The following is a 19,782-nucleotide window of genomic DNA, read 5'->3' as shown; positions in this document are numbered from 1 at the left end:
ATTTCACATTTTAGAACTCCCTGAGTTCCATAAACACATTTTTAGAAAATGCCCATTCGTTTAGATTTTCTGTAACAAAGATATCTCAAAAACGCTTTGGGCTAGATGGTTCAAATTTGGTATACGGTCTTTACACCAAATTTGCCGATTACTGTCAAATTTTGAGTAAAAATGTTCTAAGAGAGTCTGTCTATCCAAGTCTAAGAGAGTCTGTTCAAATGTAAACAATAATTACAAAACGAAGAGAGAAAAATGAATATAAATGAAATTCGATACACAGATTTAACATCTATAGTGTAGACAGCTGTCATATTTTGAGCCAAATCCGGAATGATTGTCTTTTGGTCCGTACTTTCTGAAACATGTAAACGCAATGACTTAAATATTTCAAATTTTGTATGGGATTTTTGGACTGCAAGTGTAGTAATTTTGTATCAAATTTTTAATTCAATCGGATGGGGAAAAAAACTATCTAAAACAAAATCCAGATTTTTGGATACTATTAACGCATGCTAGGGATTAATCCCCGAAAAAAACTCACCATTATCACATGGCAGATTCAATAAAAATGATAAATATTTCTTAATTATTGTACACCAATATTTTCCAATGTGTTCTCTGAGATAACACCTTTATTAGGAAGTATGGAAGAAAGTTTTGTGAAGACAACTCCCTTTGGTTATATTTAATAGATTCAATTCCTGTGATATTATAAACACGTGGAAAACGTAACTGTGCATTTAGCCTCTAATTGTACGCTGTCTTACGTTGTACCACAACGTTGCCATGTTTATTGATTCTGAATTCAGTGGATAAAAATATTCGAAATTCTATATTGGTAAGCAGTAGATTTTACTATAATTTCATTTATACTATAATAAGTGGCGTAGCAAAGATAAGTTGCTCCTGAGGGATGGTACTTTATTTTCGCTCAATAGTAATCTTTCTTTTTAAAAAGAACATAAACGCACTATTGATTTACCCAAAATGACTCTTAGGATCAAATTTGTAGGTTTCTATCAGCTTTCTATGGAAATCAGTGATGAGAGACTTTGGCAGGGAGAGCGTGAAAAAATAAGATTCGTCAAACTTTCAAAGAATTAAATGACAATCAACGACTGCAAATAGCATTGCGTATGGCAACGACGTTTTTTTACTGGCAGAACACTCTGATAGATGGAAATCGATATTGTTCATTTTTTTATTATAAATTTCTCATTATTCTTATTATATCTCATAAATATACCCCTTTTCTTTCTTCTGTTCCTTTTATAGTATGTGTTGTAAACATATTTGATATTCAGCAAACCCAATCACAGGAAGTTTGTTTTTATGACAGTTTGAGTGCAAGAAAACACGATAACTATAAAAGCTACTTGGATAAAATTCCTTGCACAGATGTAACATCTAAAGTATAGATCCGTTTCAATTTAAATCAATCCATAAACATCTGCCGATCTATCCATTCATATGCATATAACGCATTAATTACAGTAATTTAGACAAATATATTTGATAAGTTATCTAGTTATTAAAATTGTAATTCTGTAGCGTATTCTTGTTTGATTCAGTCGAAAAAAAGACACCCAAAATGCATAATCGATTTTCTTTACTACACTGCAAAGAACAAAACTTTCGTATGCGGAGCACCGAAAATGAAAATCTGAACACTCGTAGCATTCACAACCTTGTTTTAGGTCACCAATTTCAAGCAAGCGAGGGAGGGATCAAAGTATGTGCAAAACACTTTTGAGGAAATCATTCCCGCTCACATATATTGCTGTATGATGATTTCATAGATATTGGCTTAGATATTATTTTTATATAATTAGTTTTGAATTTGGAACAAATAGCTAAAACAATTCATGCAAAAATGCAAATCTAATCATTCACAATCACACAACGCCATGAAATTCTGTCCACTCTCCATCAAACAGATCGACATGGCAAAAATCTATCAGAATCGGCAAGCATGAAATGAGACAGAAAAAAATTATATATAGAAAATTGTAATTGTCATTCCATTTCTCTAGCATCATTCGTAATGTTTGTTCAGTTAATGCGGGTGGAGAAGGGAGGCTTTCGATGTACTCTAGCATGGCGTACATTGAAAGTATTGAAGAGAAACTGCAGTGGAACGCGTGTGGATACTCTTCCTGAATGGATGTTTTAAAAAGTGATTCGTGATTCACCTCTCTATTGAAGAGATATATAATTCATTTTAACCATCGTAATAATATGCCTTAACTGCTTTTGCATTGCAAAGAATTTATTTTATCTAAAGAAAAATAAATTGGCGACGGCTTTAAATTTTAATACTTTAAAATTCATTATTTTATTGCAAACCATTCAAACATTATTTTTACCGAGCTTTCATTTTTTATATATAAAAAAATTATTGGAAATGGTCATGATTTCTTTTTCATAGGCATTATGTTAAAATTTTGAACGTTAGTGTGCTCAGTGGAGGTGTTTCTCGATGGAACTCTTTTGATGATTTTCCCAAGGAAAATTTTTCTCTCATTATTCTTGGTAATAAAGATGACTAATATTTGACAAATTATAAAATATAACAGAAATAGATACTTCTGACAAAATGGTGAAGTAATTTAACAATGTATTGCTTTATGTTGATTTTACATTAAATATTCTTACACTGAAGAGATCTGAACAAAAAAAGCATGGATATTATAGTAGGGGGGGGGATACAAAAGGTTAGAGGCATATGAATCAGGATCCCCTTCTCAAACTTTTGGTCATATTTTGTAGTCTGGAAGGGATTATTGCTTCATACAGTGGCTCCCAAAAGTGTTCGTACACTAAAGAAATTTGCAGAAATTGTGTTCTATACTTCTTAATAAAGCATTTTATTAGTTGGTTTTTTTTAATTATCATCTTTAAATAGTTCTTAATAAAACTGAACAAATATTTTTATAAAAAATCAAGTAGTATTGTTCTAAAAAATAAATAAATAAAAAATGTCACAAAATTAGAACACAAAAGTCTTCGTACATCCAAACATTATTTATTTAAATTCATCATAAAAATATCTTTTGCGGCTTATTTTTCTTCTAATTGAAAAATACACTAAAATCTTTTTATTTCAGTATTTAATATCACAATTATTTATTCTATTTACTTTATTCTTAGATATGACGCGCATTCGTAAAGAAACGAGTTTAGACGTACGAAAATTAACTATATTTCATTTTAAAGCTGGAAAATCAATTAGAGGCATTGCAACTATAATTAATCTACCTCATTCAACGGTGCAAAGCATAATAAAACGTTACAGAGAGGGAAAAGGGATTGCAAACAAGCCCCGTAATGGTCGCCCTCAAATTCTGTCAGCTAGAAGTCAAAGAAATATTGTGAGTAAATTTCTTAAAAAATCCACGTCTGAGTGCAATAAAGTTTACTTCACAATATAATGAATCAAATGAAACTTCTATTTCCTGTGAAACTATTCGTAGAATTCTTCGGAATACTGGTATAGATGGCCGCTCTGCACGAAGAAAATTCTTTGTAAGTCAGAACAGAATTGCTAGGCTTAAATTTGCCAAATCTATGATAAACCAGCCAGAGATCTACTGGAATCGTGTCTTATTTGCAGATGAAAGTAAGTTTAACATTTTTGGGTCGGATGGGAAAATTATTGTATGGAGAAAGAAAAAAAAAACAAAAAAAAAAAACGAAGAACTTAATCCCAAGAATTTAGTTGGAACAGTAAAACATGGCGGTGGACATGTCATGGTTTGGGGGTGTATATCAGCGGCTAGAGTAGGCAATTTAGTATTCATTGATGGTATAATGGATCATAGAGTTTATATAAATTTTCTCAATAATAATTTAAAAGTGTCAGCACAAAAATTGGGCATTTTAAACAACTTTGTGTATTACCAAGACAATGATGCTAAGCACACGGCCATGAATGTTCATCTTTTTTGCCTCTATCATTGCCCTCAAACCCTTAAAACACCAGCTCAATCACCGGATTTAAACCCTATAGCACATATTTGGAAAGAATTAGAGGTGCGAATAAGAAGTCACGACATTAAATCGAAAATTCAACTGAAAGCAGTAATGATCGAAGAATGGAACAAGATCGGTGCAGAAGTAACCGACCGTTTAGTTAAATCTATGCCCAAACGTTTAAAAGCTGTTATAAAGAATAAAGGATATCCTACTAAATACTATACATTTATAAAAATTTAGAAACTTTCATATTTAGTGATGTTTTTTTTAAAGTGTATGATCACTTTTGTGTCCTATTTTTGTGCAATTTTATTTATTGTCATTTTTAAAAAACTAATTTGCATCGTAATTAAAATTTATTCTTCACTGCTTTATTAAGAACTGTAAAAATATGCTATGAAAAAAATTTTCATGTAAAAATAAGAATATATAATGGTAAATAATGAGGTTTATAATTGATTCTTGTTGGTGTACGAACACTTTTGGGAGCCACTGTATATATTTGATTAAATATAAATATATGATTCTTTGACATATAAAAACTTTGATAGAAATCGGTTATATAAACCTATTTACTTTCACTCGGTGCAATGCATCTTTACAATTTAGACAAAACAGCCCGCCTATGATAGAATGCTATATGTTGTATATTATCAAATAAGTTATAAAATTCACGATATTATATATATAATACAAGTATTGTATGGTCGAAGCTTGGAAGCTTTAAGTAACGATTTGTACTAACACTTTCTTTTATTTCCTTCGAAATTAAATAATTGAATCTTGAAAGCATCAGCTTTAATTTAGGATTTAAAATAAAGTTATACCACATATAATGACAAAGTTTAGTCACAAATGCCTTATTCCTGGTCTGTTTGATGCTTTATATTGACTTCAAAATCCCACCTGAAAATTTACGTATCCAAGATTATATTTTTGAGAATGAGCCATCCTTAAATATTAATTTGTATCCGCTCCTGTTTAAGGCAACTATTGACAGAATTGACAAATTTTTATCCAATCTCCTTGATATTGCAGGATATGAGTAGGTATTTTTGAGATGGAGAGAAGAAACGTACTAATTTCTTCCCTTTCTATTTTATCAAAGAAAGAAAGAATACTACAATAGCAGTAATTCCTCTTCGACTACCTACAACTCATTAGCATGGAAAATCTTCCCTAAATGATTATTATTCTTTCTGATTTTTCTCCATTTGATAATCTGTGTAGGCAGTTCTGCTGTTCACTGATTATTATTGAATGACTTCATTCCATTGTAAATTACCAATGTACAGTAATCATTTAATATCAAAACATTATTCACCTCAAATTATTCGAAACTGCAATTAATATTCACTATTAATAATTATTAAGATCAAATAGAATTTTCATTGCAAAATTATAATATTATTTAATTAATAATAATAGCATATAATAATGATAGATAAGTAATATAAAAAACTAAAAATCCATTGGGAAAATGTAGTGAAAAATATAATAGTAATTTATTTCATTTTTATTACATATTTTTTCGGAAATATTTAGTAAATTAAGTTATTAAATTCCAGTGTTCGTAAGAGATTTTTTAAAACAGTATTATTTAAATATTTTACTGAATTGAAAAAACATGGATTATACATCTCTAATCATATGAAGATTCTAAACCAAAAAATTGGTGAGATGCTCGTAATAATGTGTAGCGGAACATTAGTATTGTTAGGCTCTAATTTGCCAAATAATCAATAATTTCAAATAGTTTGGAGTTATAAATTAAATTTCTTGAAAATAAAATCTATAGTATTTATGAATTTATACGTTTGCATCAATTTTAAATGCGAGAAGTGGAAGATCTTTTGATTAAAAACTTTGACTATGATAAACTTTGATTACGTACTCTAGTGAACAAAATGTACGTTGATTTTGCATCAGTTTGAATTAATGTATTCTTAAAAGGAGCTTGTATGCCTTTGCGTGTGTTAAAAAAAAAAAAAAAAAAATTGAATTTTTCCTAACATGTTTGGAATTGTCAGTACGATTTTTGAACTACGTAACTACTATAGGTGAAAGCAGCTTCTTCCTTTGATATTAAAAAGAAGTGAAGTGAAGGCTTTGAATTATCATCTTTAATTTTGAATATCCGGCCGGTTGTTGCACGTGCGACAATTACTAGATAATTACTTCATCCGTCGACTGATCGAAGCATTAAAATGAAACCAGATAATGATTTATTGCGTGAAATATTAAAAATCGACACATTCAAGCTTGGTGAATTTGCTCTTAAAACCGGCCCATTATCTCCATTTTACATCGATCTTCGACATATGACAAGCCATCCAAAAGTATTTAATTCGGTATCAAAGGCCATCTATGCAAAGATGAAAGCTCTTAACATCAAAGCCGATGCAATCTGTGGAGTCCCATATACAGCTCTACCTATTGCGTCTTTTATTTGTTCCCATCATGAGATTCCTATGTTAGTGAGACGGAAAGAACGTAAAGATTATGGCACAAAAAAGATGGTCGAAGGAGTGATAAATCGTGGCGAGACATGCCTAGTTTTGGAAGATGTCGTCGTTAGCGGAGCAAGTATTATCGAAACAGTTGCAGATCTTCGAAAAGAGGGTTTGGTTGTCACAGATTGTATTACAATTCTTGATCGATTACAAGGTGGTGAGGAAAACTTGCGGAAAATGGGTATCACTTTACATTCCTTGTTTACTATAAAGGATTTATTTGCCTTGTATTGTTCTATTCATGATGTGGATGAATCTCAGATTAAAAAGGTGTTTGATTATTTGCATGACAATGTATATGAAATATCAGAAAATGACTTGGTAAATTAAGTATTGCCGCTGGCAATTGCTTTCCCCATGTAAAAAAACAAAAACAAGCAGGGTTTAGGTGCTATAGATTGTATTTTTTATATTATATGCAATATGGGACCAATATTTAATTCATATAATAATATATACTCACACATCTAATATGAATAATTGTGCTATTTAAAATGTAGAATAGAATATCTATGGAACTGTGTAGGTGACCTGGAAGTTAATCATATATATAGAGATATATGCATATGCTTATACTGTGATATTTATTTTTATGCTATTTAAAAAAAAAAAAAAAGCCTTGGTGAAACTGCATGTATTTCTGTCAGCATAATTACTTCCAAAATGTACCATGTAGTAAATGATATTGAATGTGAAGTTATTTCGCAGCTTTGTAGTATACAATTGTTATACATGGCATATAATTGGAAAATTCTGTACTAACAGAAAAGTGGCATTTGTCTAGTATTTAGAGCATGTTTGATATAATTCCCCCGTTGATGATATTTTCTATTGGCATTTTTTTTATTGCTTATATAAACAATGTATTGTTAGAATTGACCTGTACCTTTAATTTTACCGAGTTGCAAGATAAAACGATTGGGGGGGAAAAAATCTAAAATGTATCACTTATGAGGGACTTATATCAAAGCTGTACCTAGTATTTATTCTTGATATCTTCTGCTGTCAAGAACTTACATCTTAGAGAGATGTAAGTATTTAAAAGCATTGTGAGGAACCTGAACAGGCATTTGAGAGCATTGAAATGAATTTCACTCATAGAAATATTTCAAACATATAAACCATGAATTTATTTATGATAGTCTTTCTTTTTTTCACATATTTATGTAAGATATTTTGAAAAAAGGAAGAAATGTTCTGAAAATGGTGTTAAAATCATTGTAATACTCAAATTGAAGTTATCTAGATGTGTATTTGAAGATGATTATTTACAGTGATTTGCATCGTGTCCAATCCTTGTTTATTATAATCAGTGTAATACTTTCTAATGTCTTATAGTATTAAGAATATTTAATAATTTGTATGGTATGTATTGGGATTTATAGCAAAGATTAATCATGCACATCACAATTTTAATTATTGTATCTCTTCAAAGAAAATACTATTCATAAAAGTATTCACATGTACTATTTTTATAAGAGACCAGCTATACATTTGATGCATAGTTACAATTGGTGACATTTTTCTTATGAAATTTTATTCTTATGAATGTTGATATATGAAACATTACAATTATTCAAATTATATTAAAATACAATATGTAATTCCAGTTTTTGTAATGGATCTGAAAATAATGTATCCTTTTGTGATAAAATGACTATATTTTTATATGGAAATGACTGTATAAAAAAAATATATGGCTTTTCATATTTATACATAGAGTGGGTGTATTCACTCTTTTAAACATTTGAACTGGAAATTTTTCTAATGTTGATTATCTTTTTTTATCCAAAAGTAATTTTTTAAAACTAATGACTGGATATTATCTGATGAATCTATTTCGAATATTTTAACAATGTTATGAGATGTATATTCTTTTGTAAATTTATTTTTATACTATTGTGTAATAAAAGCAATCCTTCAGCTATGTGTTTGAGCTTAATTTCTTTCTAACTATTCCTATTTTGAATCGCTGTTCTTTGTTTTATCAATTTTGGGCTGAATATTTGGCCTCTTAATAATGATAGTTGCTATATGCAAATAATGGGAAGATATTAAAAAAATCTCACTTTTTACTTTCCCATATACGTAATATAGAAAAAGTATTGTAATCGTCAAAAAAATCTAACTTGTGATTTTGATGCAAGTTTCCAAGACTCCAAGTTTTAGACCTCCCGGGGTTTGGAAAACACATTTTTTGGGAAATGTCTGTCTGTTGGAAAAAAAATAACTCCAATACACTTTGAGCTAGAGGATTTTAACACCAAATTTGCAGATTTTGAGTAAAATCTATTCAGAGGAAGTCCTGCTGCTCAAATATATGTTAACACAATAATTGCAAAGTGATGGGAGCTAGATAGATAAAATTCAGTCACAGATTCAGCATCTATAATATAGATACCTTTCAAATTTTACTACAAGTTGATTGTCTATTGGTCTGTACTTTCAGAAACGTGTTAATTTAAAAATGCATCCACTTATATATCAAATTTGTTATGTGTTTTTTGTGACTACAAGTACAGTTGTATTTCAATCAGTTTATAAAAATATGTCTAAAACATGAATTTGATTTTTGGATACTATTAATGCATTAATTAGCTAAATAACTTATAATGGATTAATAACTAAATAACTCGCTAAAGATGATATGATAGATATAAAAAGTTGATATTTCATAATTATTGTGTGCCAATGCCATATAAGACATTCTCTAGCGAGGCAAGTTTATTAGAGAATATGCAAGAAAGTTTTGAGGAGACAATTCCTCTTGGTTTAAATAAGGGTCATGTGTATATATATATACACAGAGAAATATGTCCAGCGTTCTTGTTTTGTTTTTTTATGTGTTATTCTTTTGCGTTTTAATTTTATCTCTTGAAATATTCTTTTCTTCCCCCCCCTTGAGAAATTTCTGCTAATTTTGAGACTACCTTTAATTTTTATAATTTGGCAAACTTTTCTTCATAATTTTTTATTTTTAAAGAATTAAATAATTAATTTCATCTTAAATTTCAAGATATGTTAAGGTGTTTCTTTTTGTTATTTTTTCTATTTAAAAGATCAAAATTTACATCTATTTATTATTTTTTTTAATATTAAATATATTTGCAGTTGCTGTTTTTTTATGTTAATAAATATGAAAGTTATGATTATCTATATTACTATACTTTCATCTTATGAATATAAACATTATAAGATCAAAAATCATCTTTTTATTTTTTTGTGACTATCCTTAGTTTAAAATTTTAATATGTACCATTATGGTTGGAGAACATTTTATTTTATCTTCATTCAATAAAATCAGAGGTAAATTTACCAATTGTATTTAAAAAAAATATTTAAGCCAACCAGCACAAACATTTGTAGTCATTAAATTTTTAATAAATGTTGGCTGATTTTTTTTTTAATAAAAAGCCTTACATTCAATAAAAAATATATATTATATATAACTATTTTGATTGCATATTTTATAATAAAAACTAGTTAATCAAATAAAAATTTAAAACAAATGCTAAGATAAGAGATGGTTGTTCCTTTCTAAACAATTTTCATACAATGCAAATTTCTTTAAAAATCGTTCTAATTTTTAAAAACATCAGATTTAGAAAGATTTTTTTTCCTTTTTCCATACATTTTTTCTGCTTTATGTTCCAAATGGATTTGAAAGAAATATTTCAAAATTTTGTAAATAACTTCTTTAAGATGAAAATTCAAATTTCATTCTAATTTTATTGGTTGTCTTTTTTCTATAAAAGGTGTCTAAAAATAAGACTGTGTTTATCTGATATGGAGAGTATATGTGTGTGTGTATATATATATATATACAAAAATACTCTTAAGTCATTCATTATTTGTATGTATTTTGTATCGCTTCAAGAAATACGTTTTAGAATACCAATTTTGAATTATGAAAAACTATGAAGCAACCCACTTTGTGGCATAAGATTACGGTAATTGATACACATAGTACATTTTTTTACTTCCACGTTAAAGAAAAATAATATTTTATTAGTACTCATGCTGTGGAATAAATGGGGAAAATACCATTAGTTAAGCTTTTTTTTTTTTTTTTTTTTAAGAATAAGAACTGATACAAACATATAATAAATTTTAATTTTCCTGATATTGCAAAATAATGATCATTTTTTTAAAAGTGAAGATGAAGAAAAATTACTATTTTTTCAGCTAATAAGTGAATATCATAATTAAAATTTGCTTGTTCCATCAATAAAAAAAATCCTGTAAATCTGTTTTCTTCTATGGAAGCTTAGCTCGTCAAAACAGGCCAATAAATGTTGCTATAACAGCTGGACCAAGACCAGGTACTCAAATTCCTGGAGGTAACTATCCAATTGAACTTGCAGTATGGATAGCTGATCAACATGTTCATTCATGCCAGTATACATTGGATGTTGTAGGTAATTATCCACTTAATTCTGGGCATTTAATTTTTATTTATATTTAAAATATTGTTCACCATTTCTATTTACAAAAAGTTTTGAAGTATTTCTATAGCTGTCTCTTTTAAATTATATTTAGTGTTATATGTCGAAATTGTGTGCCACATTAATGTTTTTAAGTCTAAAAAAAATCTGAAATGATTTTGTGAAATATGTTATTGATTAAATTTAGTATTTGATTCCAGCATTGCTTTTCTTTAATGCTTTTTATTTTCAGTGAAAAAATGCAAAGATGTTTTTCCTCCAAATGATGGCTCTGTGCATTGTTCTCATGGAACAATTTGGGGAAGCAAATGTAATTTTTCTTGTTCTGTTGGCTATGAATTAATAGGTCATCACTCATTGATCTGCGAAGAACATTCAGATGGAATGTCATGGTCTTCATCTTTTCCAAAATGCAAAAGTAAGTTTAACTTCCTATTATTATGTCATTTTTATTATCACTGATCTCCAAATAGTACTGACATTTCAACATAATATTGCATTTTATTCTATCTCTGTTATCTACAATATAAAATTTTTACAACTGCACCCAAATGCACATATGAATAAAAAAAGCCAAAAGAATTAATTACAAGTTATTGTTTCTCAATATTGTCTGTTAATTAACTATGATCTTAAGAAATTTATTCAAATTATGAATTACTTCATTGTTTATTCTGTTTGAAAGTAAATTAAACGCACACAAATAAGCAATATATAGTATTTTCTTCAAATGCATGGTACTTCATTCTTTTTGACTAGTGTTTCAGATTTTTCCTTAAACATTATTTCATTCCAATACATGTATGAAAATCAGAATAAAGTTGTTAAAAAAACTGTTTTCTAACTGCATTCTTATTCTTCATTGCTGCTCCACATACACACACACACACACATATGTATAATATAATATAAATTTTAACTGTAACCTTTACAGTTTACCTTTTAATAATTAAGTTAATAGATTTTTGTCTTTTCTAGCATTCTTTTAAAAGTCATTTGATTGCATAGTTTAAAAATTATTTCATTTTTATTCATTTAAACCATGTAATTTTTTGAATGCATTTATTTGGCTTAGTTTTTGGTTTGCGAAGATGAAATTTTGCGATTATTTTTTCACTCAATTGATGATTTATTGTACCTTTATTGTGCTGCTTTGTATTTTAGATGATAGTAGTATTTTAACTCTAAATTAATTGATGTTTCTGTAGTATTTTTAATAGTTAGTAGACTAAAAAACATATTATAATTTTTTAGACTAAAAAACATAATTTTTTTAAGTTTATTTAAAAACTAATTTTTATTTGCATTCTATAAACTAGATTTTTCGTCAGGTATAATTTATGTTGGTTGAAAAAATATGAAATGCTGAAACCAATACTAGAAGAAAATTATTAAAATTAAATTAATTGATCATCAAGAAGAAAGTTACTTACATTTACTAAAACAATGTATTATAGGATCATAAACAGATTGAAATTCTAATTTTCTTAGAATATTTGTATTGAAAATTTTTATGTCACCTTATTTTCATAGATTTTACTCTATATTGCATGAATTAAAATATGTTTGAAAAAACTCTGTTTTATCCTTATACTTAAATTTCCACAAATATTTCATTTCTAGAGATTCCATACAAATATTCTCCATCTGTGAAAAACCTACCATGTTTGAAACCTCGACAGCCTTCTGATGGTACAGTTGTGTGCGATTCCAATGGTCAAAGTATGTACCCAGATGGGAGTGTGTGCCAATTTTTCTGCTATCCAGGATTTTTGATTGAAAATTTGTTGACCAGCAATGCTTTAATAGTCTGTAAAAATGGCCAGTGGACACCTAACAGCAATGTACAATGTATAGGTAAGGAAAAATTTGATTATGGGAAAAAGCCAAATGTATGTCCATTAAGATTTCCTTTAAACCTGATTTTTAAAATTTATATTAGAGAAAATACTGAGGATGCTATAATTAGGGATTTATAAAATGATTTATAATGACACTAATAAATCTTATTAAAAACTAATCGCTTTTAGTTCACAGCTCATTCATTGAGATTTAATTTTTTTCCATCTGTTCTGTTCATTCTGTACATGACTCTTTCCTATGGAGACCTGTACCATGACATTATAATGTTATTAAACATGTATATTTGTGATTTATCTGTCTTCTAAATTTTGTGGTATTGTAATTTTATTTCTTTATTTATCTTGTAAAACTTCGCAGATTCAAGCAGAATCTTTCTTTATTTTCTGAAAATGGAATAACTTCACTTCACGGAAAAATGTAATAAATATTTGAAGAAATGTAGGAAAATGTTTGAATTTCAGGGCAACAATGTGATATAATGTTGGAAAATATTCAAATTGTCAAAATTCAGGGAAAATGTGTGCGATTATTAAATTGGTATCTTTAAAAGAGTGGTTTTTTAAATACTAATGAAGGTACTATGAATGATGGCCAGTTATTATTAGTGATTGTGTTATATTAATAATAATAATAAATTAATTTATTATAATTAGTTATATTATTAATATATAACAAATATATTTTTAAGTAGGATTCAGGGATTTTTTTTTCTTCAAATTATCAGTTGTTCAAATGAATTCAAAGCATATATATATTGAAAATTCCTTTTAGAGTATAAAAATTATTTTATTAAAAAATAACTAAATAATAATTTATTTTTATAGCAACATACTGCTCGGATCCTAGACAGCCGGAATATGGATCAGTAAGATGCCATAACAAAGATGTGAAAGAAGCATCATTTAAATCCAAATACAAGAATGGGACCTCCTGTCATTTCCAATGTGACACTGGTTATGTCATTCCCAAATCACAGCGTCATTTAAGCAAAATAACTTGCCATGCACCACATTGGAATGATTCGTCTATCCCGGAGTGTAAGCGTAGGTTTAGTGTAAAATGTTTGACATGATAATTCTCTAATTTTACTAGTTTGTTTGTTTTATAAATGTTATTGTATGTATAAGTTTATAAAAAAATATTATTTTATATTTTTGTATAAACTTGAGGAAAAATTAAAACTTCTGTGCCTTTATAAGATTAGGAAGAAAATTCATTAGTTAAACACATTCATTAATTGTTAATGTGTAATTTACTGATTTTTTACTTATTCTCATAAATGAAATTTTAAAGGAAAAAACATTGCGATTATCAAAGTATTAAAACTAGAAATTTTGAGGAATCTCCACATTTTAGATCTTTTTAAACTATTCCCCCCCCCCCCAAAAAAAACACTTTTGGAATTATGTCTATATGTATGTGTGTGAAATCATTCAGAAAAATTTTTGAGTTAAGCAGTTGCAATTTGGTATATGGACTTAAGCAAAATTTGTGAATTTCTATCAAATTTTCTTTAAAATCCATTCACACAAAGTTTGTCTGTATAAGCCTAAATGAACACAACTTCAAATACGAGCTATAAATAAGTTAAATCTGATACACAATCATAGAATGAAAGTATAGATCTGTATCAGATTTTGAACCAAATTTGTCCAACCTATACATTTGTATGCATGTAAATACAATAACTAAAAAATGAAATGACTTAAATAAATGAAATTTGATGTATAATCTTTTTACCAAAATTAGTAACAAGGTTATATATAAATTTATTTATAGTTTTATTCACATTTTATTTTTAATGGATTGATAAAAAGGTATCCAAAACACATACTCTTCTACTTTACTGTTTGCTGAAAATACTTTCATCACTGTATTATGAAACACTAAATGCACATTTGTAAGGTTATGAAAATTAAAATCTCATTACTCATGGTGTTCATGGTCTTGTTCAAGATCCCTAAATATTTGTGATGGAAATAGGGAGGGGTTTACACTTTTATTAGAAAGTATAGGAGAAATTTGTAGAGATGCTATTTCTGCTAGTTATATTGTTATAAAAGAATATAGCCAGTTACAGTTTATTGTAGATTGTCTCAAAAGTTTTTATACTAAAAATTATGATATATACTAGAGAAACTTCATTTTTCAATTGTTGTTTGAGTAAATGATTGATATAATCATATAAAAATTGATATTGTCAGTGATGTCATAAAATTTGCATTTAGTTCAAAAATTGCATAATTTTAAATTTTGTTAAATAATTTTTTTATATATATTGAAAATTAGTAATGATATTTTGAATTTCACAAAGGAATATTTTTCCCCCCTTGGCAGTAATTGTTTTTTTTTTTTTTTTTTTTGCCAATTATATTCTTAATTTTACTTAGAAATTTTCAAAGAAATCATATCACTTATTCTATTATTTTTAATATTATTTCTGAATTCATAACTTGATTTAAAGCAGTTTATGTATAGGTAGACAGATATGTGCAGACTGAGAAGGAATTCATTAAAAACTTTTCTTTGTATTTTAGAGCATTTCGATGGTTACATTAAAAGCAACTGAAAAAGCAAAAAGTTCTAATAAGCAAGAGACTTCATTATTGAAAAAAATTTAAATACAGTCATTCTAATGTTATACAAATATTCATTTGTTTAGGTGTTAAATCTAATATCTGAAATTTAATTTCTAATTTAATTGCTAATTCAAGGGTAGGTGGAAATTTTACTTTTATTTTTAAACAAATTTTATTTTTATTATTATTATAAATGTCTGCATAAAAGTGTTTTAATACTTTTTTAAGTAATAAGGAAATTTTTACTGTTATTTTTCTGAATTTTCTATGTTATTGATCTGTTTCTTAGATTAATATGCTGTTAATTAATCATCAACATTCATTATAAAATAAATTGTTTACATTGATTTTTTATAATAAATTATCATCTACCATTCTATGCTTAAAACCTTCATTCTTTCAGAAAAATTTGTTCCAAGACCCTTTTCTAGAGATTGCAAAGATGTGATTCTTACTGCAAATCGTCGTGGATTTGCAAAGCTCAAACCACCTCGATTTTACATGAAGAATTCATCTGGAAATAAAATTCTGTATGGAAACTGTACTTATACAGGAAGAATTAGTGTTGGTACTTACATTAACCATTGTTCTGCACATAATAAAGAGCTTAATACCACTGGTCATTGCACTTTCAGCGTAACTGTTAAAGGTATGAAAATTCTGAATTAAATTTATTAATCCTGTTTTAAATTCTCTATATTTATATAAGTTCTGACACAATTTTTGTAGTTTCTGTTTTTATAGTTCTTTCAAATTCACATCACTGTCATTAATATGTAAATTTGAATGATATTATAAATAAATGTATTTAATATGTGGCAATTTTAATATCAAGTAAAACAAAATTATGTTAGATTCTGAATGTATATTATAATTATTCATTTCATTTTTTTTAAATATTAGTTATTGTGTCAATTTTTTTAATTATAATTTTTAACTCAACTATTTTCTATGTTATTCTTTCACTGTTTCAGGATTAATTTTATCTTTGACTTGAAGGATAATTTTAATAAGAGATTTTGATCAAACTATTAAAATCTTTAATTTTTAGGTTAAGTATTTTAATTTAAAAATTAAATTTTAATTTTATTTTCCAAGAGTCCTTGTACTTATTTTTAAGATTTTACTAACCCATTTTTAAAAATTAATATTTTCTGTGGTTGGGAAATATTCATTTGCAAAAATGAACTTTATAGTACTATTCTTGTTATAAAAACAGATGTCTGGTATCATATGAATACTGTAGTCTTTTGCTAACACAGTACAGTTCATCTTAAACCCATTAACACAAAAACATTTCAGAAGTTTAAAGTTTGAACTGAAACTGATCATTAGTGGGAATCAATTATTTGCCCCTATATGATATAAACCTGTTCATTCAATGCTTGTATTATCTGCCTTGTGGGTTTTCAGCATTATATGTTCCCTTTTGTGAGTATTGGAAATTCTCTTCTTCCACTTCAAGGCATGCAGCGAATACTTGTCCATCTTAACGCTGAATCCTTACCTCTCCTCAAAATTAGTCAATGTTCAAAACTCTCTTCTGTTCATGGAAAATTTTCTGTATACTTAAACCATAAAGATAGAGATAAAATTTTATTCTAATTCATTTAAATTTAAATGTACAGGGTATTCATAACTAAATTTTGGGTATTTTCTGCTCACTCACAAAGAAAGTATTGGACCAAGCACACACAATATCATTATCTCTCTCTCTTTGTGCGTGTGTGTGTGCGAGCGAGCGCGTGCGAGAGAGAGAGAGATTCATTTTTATTGAAGTAAATTTTTTTACATTTGCAATTAAAAGCTTGGCTTTTTTTATTTCATAATTTACTTTACAATATGTTTTCTTTGAATATGCTGTATTGTGATTAAAATTGTATTATTGATTGCTAAAATAGTGATCAATTTAGTCAATTGATGTGTAATGTTGTACTAACCTATAACTTAGCTCAATTATCCACATTTTCATAGTTCACAAACAATTTTAAATTATTTTATTATTGAAAGTCACCAGAATTAAGATCAGGTAAACAAAAATTGGCATAATTCACATTCTTTATACTTTTGTTCCAAAAAATAAATCGTAAGAGTAAATTATATATGCATAATTATAAAGAATATTTTTGTATTAAGATATGGATTAAATATTAATCAATCATGCTAAGCTATTTCTAATTTTTTATTTTTGTTTTACAACCCATAATCCACTGAAAGTGACACCTGGTTTGATTTACTTTTTCTTTATAAATCATTTTTCCTTTTGTATACAAAATGACGCTGTATTTGGACCTATGCAATATCATTTCATATATTTATTTGTATTTGTGCTATATAAATACCTATGATTTATTGACCACATTGCATATCAAAATTAAAGGAAATGCATGGATCTTAGCACTGATTAATTATCAATGTGTGAGAAATTTATCATAAGTGTTAAAATTTCCTTTTTATATCTATGGAACTAATTATCAAATACTTTTCAGAAAATTCATGTCCACCACCACCTATTGTTTCCCATTCTAAACTACACTGTGAAAATGGGGGAACTCATTCTTTCCCAAAAGGAACTATATGCAAGTACATTTGCAACAATGGTTTTGTAATGCCACTTAGACTAAAAAAATTCCAGTCTAGAAAATGTACTTCAAAGCTGCAGTGGAAACCAACTACTGTACCACAGTGTAAAAGTACGATTTTATTGAATATAATTTGCATTTTACCTTCCTTGATCTTTATATGTAACATTCCTGTATGAGAAGTATTTCTCTACAGTGTAAATTTTATTGCTAGTATATCTAACATCTTTATAAAAGTGCAGTGTTTCTCATAGTGTTTGGTTTACATGTCATAAGCTTTTAAATTTATGGTTTAAATAATATGTTTGCATTTTATCTGTAGTAACATAGTTAAATTGCTGATTTTTTTCTTTCCTTTTCTTATTTAAGAATGTTCAATGTTCAATAAAACCTCCTTTGTCCGAATCGATTGGGACTGTAAATCGTATCTGATATTTGAAAACTTGGTTGATCGAGTTTAAATTTTAAATTATGGCTTCTTTTCTTTGAACAAGGCTTTCCAAAATGTTTCATATTACTTTGTTCAAATATTAAATTTGCAAATATTACCAGATATTAATATTTTAACAAACAGATTTTAATATTTTAACTTTATTGGTTATCAAATTTACCAATAAAGTTACTTATTTTGTAATTATTACTGATTTTTGCTGTTTTCTTTTTATTTTTTCCATAGCTCTTTAAAGGCTCTTGTTCTCAAAGAATGTTCTCTTCCCCTACACAACACAAAATTTTCTGATCTATTTCCAGGTTCATTCCCCCCCCCCCCATGGGATAGCATTTAGTTTGCTTACATAAGCTAATCTTCTGGGCATTTGTAATAAATAAATAAATAGTTTGCTCACATCATTATTAAACTTTTTGAATAAAGAACTATGTTTTTATTAATTTTTTTCTGTAAGTGACCATTTTAGCTATAAAAAAGAATTTTTTTATTTATAATCTTGTACAAGTTTTCGCATCTTGACAAGAGGCTTTAATTTCAACTTTAATTTTTAAAAAATTCATCAACTTTATTAAAAATTGAAAAGCATAATTTGATTTTCTGGTGCTGGCATGATTAAGTTGATAGAAGCTCAGATGGGATAGAAATTCTTTATTCGAATGATAACAAAAACTATTGCAACGTGTTCTTACTTAACCATAAACTTGATTTCAATATCAGGGTTCATTATGCATTGTAAGATTTTAAATTCCTTCATTTATTTGTATTTGCTATTTATTGCATTTGGAAAATGACTAATGTTAAAATTTGAAGCAAAAGTACAGTATGGCCTTTTGAATTTGGGCATGTTTACTGGATTCGGGCATGTTTACTGGATAAAAATATTGTTCACAATTTTTCTTTTAAATTATTTGTATATAAATTTATTTTATTAAATAAATTTTTAATCAATTTTACAGAATCTATACCACCTAAACCTAGAAGAGGTTCATGCATATCTCAATCACTTTTAGCAAAAGATGGGGCATCAGCTAAAATAAAGCTACCAAAATTTAAATCATCAATGAAAGGCAGCAAAATTAAAGTGAAATGCTCATTAAATGGTACATTGCCCATTGGAAACTATACCAATCATTGCGATGCTATGGATAAACAACTGGGCCTTTCTTCATCATGTTCATATAATATTAGCATTCGAGGTGAGTTTTATTTTATTAATTTCTTTTATCCTAGAATCCAGTCCTAGAATACTGTTAAAAAATGCATTTTGGTTAGATAAATTGATGCCATCATTTTTTCTATATTCCCATTATTTTCAGTGTATTTGTAATATTTTTTCTGGCATCTTACTGACTGTGTCTTCACCGAAGCTTCATTTAA

The 19,782-nt window shown here is 27.6% G+C and overlaps 2 protein-coding genes across 2 annotated transcripts in view; both read left to right on the top strand.

Moving 5' to 3' along the window:
- Positions 1 to 19,782, top strand: part of LOC129983888 (uncharacterized) — a 213,050-nt gene that overhangs the window by 163,604 nt on the left and 29,664 nt on the right. Inside the window, exons 6-12 of the mRNA XM_056093580.1 lie at positions 10,755 to 10,906; positions 11,166 to 11,351; positions 12,557 to 12,790; positions 13,621 to 13,839; positions 15,779 to 16,024; positions 17,865 to 18,068; positions 19,362 to 19,601. Coding sequence (XP_055949555.1) covers positions 10,755 to 10,906; positions 11,166 to 11,351; positions 12,557 to 12,790; positions 13,621 to 13,839; positions 15,779 to 16,024; positions 17,865 to 18,068; positions 19,362 to 19,601 — 1,481 coding nt within the window. The remainder of the gene's footprint in view (positions 1 to 10,754; positions 10,907 to 11,165; positions 11,352 to 12,556; positions 12,791 to 13,620; positions 13,840 to 15,778; positions 16,025 to 17,864; positions 18,069 to 19,361; positions 19,602 to 19,782) is intronic.
- Positions 6,065 to 8,264, top strand: LOC129983889 (uridine 5'-monophosphate synthase-like). Its single transcript, XM_056093581.1, has one exon. It carries the CDS (start codon positions 6,183 to 6,185, stop codon positions 6,816 to 6,818), a length of 636 nt encoding a protein of 211 aa, XP_055949556.1. The 5' UTR covers positions 6,065 to 6,182; the 3' UTR covers positions 6,819 to 8,264.

Source organism: Argiope bruennichi, chromosome 9 (assembly GCF_947563725.1).
Source record: "Argiope bruennichi chromosome 9, qqArgBrue1.1, whole genome shotgun sequence".
NCBI classification, from domain to species: Eukaryota; Metazoa; Arthropoda; class Arachnida; order Araneae; family Araneidae; genus Argiope; species Argiope bruennichi.
Note: the sequence above shows the minus strand (reverse complement) of the source record. Positions and strands in the feature narration are given on the sequence as shown.

What these genes read in the sequence shown, in the direction of transcription:
- LOC129983889 (XM_056093581.1), top strand. Translation starts at nt 6,183, where the DNA reads ATGAAACCAGATAATGATTTATTGCGTGAAATATTAAAAATCGACACA.